At 43.3% G+C, this 7,500-nt stretch overlaps 1 protein-coding gene across 1 annotated transcript in view; it reads right to left on the minus strand.

Moving 5' to 3' along the window:
* The window catches only part of LOC143291460 (cell adhesion molecule DSCAM-like), a 175,389-nt gene that overhangs the window by 41,735 nt on the left and 126,154 nt on the right, over positions 1 to 7,500 (minus strand). Inside the window, 4 exon segments of the mRNA XM_076601325.1 lie at positions 535 to 810; positions 1,744 to 2,034; positions 4,782 to 4,928; positions 6,244 to 6,402. Coding sequence (XP_076457440.1) covers positions 535 to 810; positions 1,744 to 2,034; positions 4,782 to 4,928; positions 6,244 to 6,402 — 873 coding nt within the window.

Raw genomic sequence — 7,500 nt, forward strand, 5'->3', positions numbered from 1 at the left:
ACTCTCAGACTCCTCCATCCGCCTGCCCAAAGGCAACATCCCCCACGTCCCCCGATCCCCCTCATCCATCCCAACATATCTTAAGTTGGGATGCGCCGTTATTGCATTGTACTGCATCAGACTGTGGAATCAGAATCAGAATAACCTTTACAATATCAGGAAGATAAAATAGGTACTGTACTGTACTGTACTGTATTGTGTTGTATTGTACTGTATTGCATTGTAGAATCAGATTAACTTTCATTGTCTCAGCAAGATAAAGTATTGTATCTTATCGTTTTACTTTTCATTCCATCGCATTGCATCATTGTATTGTATTGTACTATCACTGTACTGTATACCGTACTGTGCTGTACTGTATACCTTTACACTGCACTGCATTACATTGTAATGAATAGAATCATACTGCAACGCACCGCTACAAAGGTACTGAATCGGTAGTGTTGGACAACATTGTACTATACTACTACCACCATCCTCACCCCCACCCTCCATCACCGCTCCCCCAAAACACCCACACACCCACACACTCACCCCCCAAAGACAGCTGGGCGGCCCCTTGCACTGTCTGACGCTCGTTGCCGATGAAGCACTGGTACATCCCCTGATCGTGACGTCTGACGTCATGCACCACCAGCCGTCGCGGATTGGCTGCCGTCCAGGTCACGCGCGAGCTGTTGACCAATGGCTGGCCGTCTTTGTACCACATGAGCCGGTGGATCGGATGGCCGGCAACGCTGCAGTTGAACACGGCGGCGTTGCCCGCGTCCACTGTCTGCTCGACGGGCTCCACGTGCACCGACAGGGAGGCTGTCAAAGGGATGGAGGGATACAAATATATTCATATTTCAAACTGTTCACCAGTTTATCTCCGATTCAAATAGATTTTAACTTAGAAAGTATTGTGAAGAACGGGTACAACACGATTCTATTCGTAAAATATGTGTTGGATTTATTTGACTGACCAAATATTCAAAGTTGAATAGATTGGCCAATGATCTGTTACAAGTTCTCCTCTCCCCTCTGTTCCCCCTCCCCCACCACCTTACCCACCATTCTTCTAAATTTCTTTTTTTCCCTTCGTGTTTCTCTTCTATCAGGCCGATTCCTCTGGTGACAATAAATTTAATCTCAAGTTAATATTGATATTAGCATTATTTTACTATATTATGTATTATTTGTTTTATTTAATTATTTCATTACTTACTGTTTATGAATGTTATTTGATACAATTGATAAAATGGTTCATCAGCCGTCATGTTAAAATTGAAGTGCAACGTTGTGAGCACAGTATAAACTTTAAGCATGTTGATGTCCCTTTGTATTTGTTTGCATTGTAATCGCGTGTACTGTTGAACGATTAAAGATTATTTAAACCAGCTCCCGAAAAACAAACAAACGACACTCAAAGAACATGGTCCCTCCATCACACATACTCCATACACAAAACCCCGTCCTACCCCCACACACCATAACCACAACCCCACGAAAACAAACAAAACAAAACAAAGACTCACAAAACACGGTCAAGACACACATCCCTTCACCAGTACTTCACTATTACTTTTTCCTTTGTTCTTGTGTCTTACAAACTTCAAGATTTCATGACATTCTGTTCTATTCTATTCCATTCTGTTATATTCTATTCACTTCACACGCATCCCCACCCCACACCACACCCCCTCAACCCCGGAAAACAAACAAAAAAGAAAAACAACCCACAAAACCACCATCACCACTCACAGAACACAGTCAAGGCAGTGGCAGCCCTGTCCGTCCCGTGCGCATTGCTGGCGGAGCAGACGTATCTTCCGGTGTCCTTGACCGTGGTGTTGACCAGCAGCAGGTTCCCCCCGAGCTGCCTGTAGTGCCTGTGGTCGATGTTTAACGCCGTGCCGTCCTTGGTCCACACGTAGCGCGGCACAGGGTACGCCTGGCTGCTGACGCAGGGTAGCTCGATCGTCTCCCCTTGCTGGGCGATCAGGCTGGCGATGGTCTCCTTGATGACCGGCTTCTCCCCGCCTGCCGGGGGGTCTGTTGTGTGGGGAGGGGAAGGGAACAGGTTAATGATGATGATGATGATGATGATGATGATGATGATGATGATGATGATGATGATGATGATGATGATGATGATGATGATGATGACGATGATGATGATGATGATGATGATGATGATGATGATGATGATGACGATGATGATGATGATGATGATGATGATGGTGATGAAGAAGTAGATCAAGAAGAAGAAACACAAGACCAAGAACAAGAAGAACAAGAAGAAAAAGAACCGGAAGGAGGAGAAGGAGGAAGGTTAATAATGATAATGATGATGATGATGATGATGATGATGATGGTGAAAAACTGGATCAAGAAGAAGAAACACAAGACCAAGAACAAGAAGAACAAGAAGAAAAAGAACCGGAAGGAGGAGAAGGAGGAAGGTTAATAATGATAATGATGATGATGATGATGATGATGATGGTGAAAAAGTGGATCAAGAAGAAACACAAGACCAAGAACAAGAACAAGAAGAAAAAGAACAAGAAGGAGAAGGAGGAAGGTTAATAATGATAATGATGATGATGATGATGATGATGATGATGATGATGGTGAAAAAGTGGATCAAGAAGAAGAAACACAAGACCAAGAACAAGAACAAGAAGAACAAGAAGAAAAAGAACCGGAAGGAGGAGAAGGAGGAAGGTTAATAATGATAATGATGATGATGATGATGATGATGGTGAAAAAGTGGATCAAGAAGAAGAAACACAAGACCAAGAACAAGAAGAACAAGAAGAAAAAGAACCGGAAGGAGGAGAAGGAGGAAGGTTAATAATGATAATGATGATGATGATGATGATGATGATGATGGTGAAAAAGTGGATCAAGAAGAAGAAACACAAGACCAAGAACAAGAAGAACAAGAAGAAAAAGAACCGGAAGGAGGAGAAGGAGGAAGGTTAATAATGATAATGATGATGATGATGATGATGATGATGAAGAAGTAGATCAAGAAGAAGAAACACAAGACCAAGAACAAGAAGAACAAGAAGAAAAAGAACCGGAAGGAGGAGAAGGAGGAAGGTTAATAATGATAATGATGATGATGATGATGATGATGGTGAAAAAGTGGATCAAGAAGAAGAAACACAAGACCAAGAACAAGAACAAGAAGAACAAGAAGAAAAAGAACCGGAAGGAGGAGAAGGAGGAAGGTTAATAATGATAATGATGATGATGATGATGATGATGAAGAAGAAGAAAAAGTGGATCAAGAAGAAGAAACACAAGACCAAGAACAAGAAGAACAAGAAGAAAAAGAACCGGAAGGAGGAGAAGGAGGAAGGTTAATAATGATAATGATGATGATGATGATGATGATGATGATGATGATGAAGAAAAAGTGGATCAAGAAGAAGAAACACAAGAACAAGAACAAGAAGAACAAGAAGAAAAAGAACCGGAAGGAGGAGAAGGAGGAAGGTTAATAATGATAATGATGATGATGATGATGATGATGATGAAGAAGTAGATCAAGAAGAAGAAACACAAGACCAAGAACAAGAAGAACAAGAAGAAAAAGAACCGGAAGGAGGAGAAGGAGGAAGGTTAATAATGATAATGATGATGATGATGATGATGATGAAGAAAAAGTGGATCAAGAAGAAGAAACACAAGACCAAGAACAAGAACAAGAAGAAAAAGAACAAGAAGGAGGAGAAGGAGGAAGGTTAATAATGATAATGATGATGATGATGATGATGGCGAAGAAGAAGAAGAAGAAGAAGAAGAAGAAGAAGAAGAAGAAGAAGAAGAAGAAATGGATCAAGAAGAAGAAGAACAAGAAAAAAAAGAACAAGAAGGAGGAGGAGGAAGAGGAGGGTTTGGAGGAGGAAAATGAGACGCATCCGACATCATCATCATCATCATCATCATCATCATCATCATCGTTGTTGTTATATATACAGGAGACCAGCATCAGGCCAGTGTGTTTCCCATTCATTTCTTGATGCCTTTCATCATCATTATCATCATCGTTGTCGTCGTCGTCAGCATCATCATCATCATCATCGTTATTATCACTGCAGGAGTCCGAATCATGCCCATGTGTTACCCATTTATTTCTTGATGTCTTTTCTTCGAAGTGTTCTGCTCTGTTCTGCTACAACTGATGGGTTGACACATACTTTTGTGTCAAATCGGGTGTATGACTTGGGTATGTGCAGCTCACCTTGCACCTGCAGGTAAGCAAGCGAAACACACACACACACACACACACACAGGTCCTCTCCCCCCCCCTCCCCACCCTCATCCCTCCACACACAACCTCACCACATTCCCTTCAAGACACCCCCCTCCCTCCCACACACACACACACACACACACACACACACACCCAAGAAAGACCATTACCCACCATCAACACACACACAACCTCTCCACCCCTACATCATCAACTTCCCCCACCCCCTAACATACCCCCTCCCCAAACCACCCAACACACACACACACACACACACACACACACACACACACACTGAGGTAAGCGAAGCCTCTGCTTTTCTTGTCCCTAGTGAGTACGTTCCAGGTGGTGCACGTGTACATACCTCCCCACCCCCACCCACCACCCCCACACACACTCACTGTGCACCCTGAGGTAAGCGAAGCCTTTGCTTTTCTCATCCCTGGTGAGCACGTTCCAAGTGGTGCACGTGTACATACCCCCCCCCCCCCCAACCCCCCCCCCCCCCCCCCCCCCCACACACACACACACTCACCGTGCACCCTGAGGTAAGCAAAGCCGCTGCTCTTCTCATCCCTGGTGAGCACGTTCCTCGTGGTGCACGTGTACATGCTCATCTGGTCCTCGTTCCTCACGTCTCGGATGTGCAGTACACCATCCGGGAAGATACTGACGCGGTTCCCTGCAACAGGGTACAAGGAGTGGTGGGTCAGACATCATCGTCACCATCATCATCGTTGTCATCATCGTCATCATCATCGTCATCCTTGTCACCATCATCATCATCAACTTTGTAGTAGTCAGTCAGTTGTCATGGTCGTCGTTACCATCGTTGATAAACATCGTGATTATTACCATTATCGTCGTCAACATTAGTAACAATTATCATTATCATCGTCATCATCATAATCAGCAGCAGCAACAGCAGTACTAAAAGAAGAAGAAAGAAGAAGAGGAGGAGGAGAAGGAAAAGTAGAGGCTTCTGACATCTATATCGTCGTCATCTTCGTCATCGTTATCAGCAGCAGCAGCAGCAACAACAGCAGCAGCAGAAGAAGAAGAAGAAGCATCAGTTGTATTTATCAATTGTAGGATCATTTTCATTATGATTATTGTCATTATCATCAGCATCACCATTAAGATCACCACCATCACCATCACCATTCTTCTTATTATTCTTATTCTTCTTTTTCTCCTCCTCCTCCTGCTTCTTCTTCTTCTTCTTAGTAGTAGTAGTGGTAGTAGTAGTAGCAGCAACAACAACAACAGCAGCAGCAGTAGCAGTAGTAGTAGTATCAAGAGTCCTGATCTGTCCAGCAGACTAATTCTTTTCTCTTCCTCAGCAGGACTGGACAGGTGGTAGTAGTAGTTGTTGTAGTTGTAGTAGTAGAAGTTCTAGTTGTAGTAGTAGTAGTTGTTGTTGTTGCCACTACCGTTGTCATAGCCGTTGTTGTTGCTATGTGGTAGTAGTTGTAATAGTAGTGGTAGTTGTTGTTGTTGTAGGAGGAGGAGAAGGAAGAAGAGGACGAGGGGGAGGACGAGGAGGAGGAGGAGGAGAAGGAAGAGGAGAAGGAGGAGGAGACGGAAGAGGAGAAGGCAGAGGAGAAGGAGGAGGAGGAGGAGGAGAAGGAAGAGGAGAAGGCAGAGGAGAAGGAGGAGGAGAAGGAGGAGGAGAAGGCAGAGGAGAAGGAAAAGGAAGAGGAGGAGAAGGAAGAGGAGAAGGAGGAGGAGAAGTAGAAGTAGACGTGGTAGTATATGCAGTAGACGTAGTGGTAATCGTAGATGTAGAAGCACTAGTAATCGTAGTAAAATTAGTAGTCGTAGTAGCAGCAGCAGGAGTAGTAGTAGTAGTAGCAGCAGCAGCAGCAGCAGCAGCAGCAGTAGTAGTAGCATTATCATCACTGTACACATTCATCATCACCACCACCACCAACCACCACCACCACCCTCACCACCACCACCAATCCCAAACCACCCGAACGGAAGTTGAAACGTACCCGGGTAGATCTTCTTGGTGCTCTGGGTCCACCCGGTAACCTCCACGTGCGCCTTGACATAGGTGGGGAAGATGAGACAGCGCATCACGGCAGTGTTGCCCCGAATCACCCACTTGTCACTCAGCTGAACGTCGTAATTTCTGTACTGGTCCACCAACACTGGAAAAACAATGGAAAAAACAAAATTTTCATTTCTGACTTGATTTGATAATGGATACTTATGCAGCGCCTATCCTCAAGCTCTAAGCGCTTCACAAACTCGAGGGTCATTTGCACAGCCGGCTGCCTACCTGGGTAGACTGACTGGCCTGTCATTAGGCGCTCATCATTCGTTTCCTGTGTCATTCAATCAGGTTTCAAGCATACACACACACACTCAGACATACATGTAACGTTTTACGTGTATGACCGTTTTGCGAGGAGTGTGTGTAATACATAATGCATAAGCGCTAAACAAATGTTCGTGATTAGTAGTAGTAGTAGTAGTAGTAGTATTGTTATTATTATTGTTGTTGTTATCATTATGATTATGATTATTATCATTAGTATTATTAGTATCATTATTATCATCATTATTGTCATCGGTCTCGTCGTAGTTTATGTACTGGGCCACCAACACTGGAAAGATAAGAAGCAGATATTTTGTAAGGAGTGTATGCAATAATGCGAAAGCGCAATACAAATGTGCATTATCATAATTATGGATTATAGCAGTAGTAGTTGTAGTAACAGTAGCAGCAGCAGCAGTAGTATTATTACTATTATCATTACCATTACCATCGTTGGTTTTGTTGTTGTTGTTGTCGGTGGTGGTGGTGGTGGTGGTGGTGTGTGTGTGTGTGTGTGTGTGTGTGTGTGTGTGTGTGTGTGTGTGTGTGTGTGTGTGTGTGTGTGTGTGTTGGTGTTTGTGTGTGTTTTGCTTGTTTCGGTTGACATTGCTGGACTGAAGTTGTTATTCAATATGCATGCATTGTTAGTGTATCCTTACACCTCAAAAGGGACAAAAAAAAGATATTAAACCCCTTCAGAATCTTTAAAACAAAAAGGAAAAAAATATTTTTGTTTTCCTTTAGGGACATTTTTTTTCTCCCACCACAATACGTGGATGCTCATGTGTACGCTGAATTTGCGGTACTTAGAGAGAAAGGGTGCTACATAAATGTACGTTATTATTATTATTACTTGTCCACTGGCACAGGAGAAAAAAAACCCACAACAAACCCTTTTGTTTTCTTTGGCAACATTTTCCCTCTATAA

The sequence above is a fragment of the Babylonia areolata genome, chromosome 17, assembly GCF_041734735.1.
Source record: "Babylonia areolata isolate BAREFJ2019XMU chromosome 17, ASM4173473v1, whole genome shotgun sequence".
Taxonomy (NCBI): domain Eukaryota; kingdom Metazoa; phylum Mollusca; class Gastropoda; order Neogastropoda; family Buccinidae; genus Babylonia; species Babylonia areolata.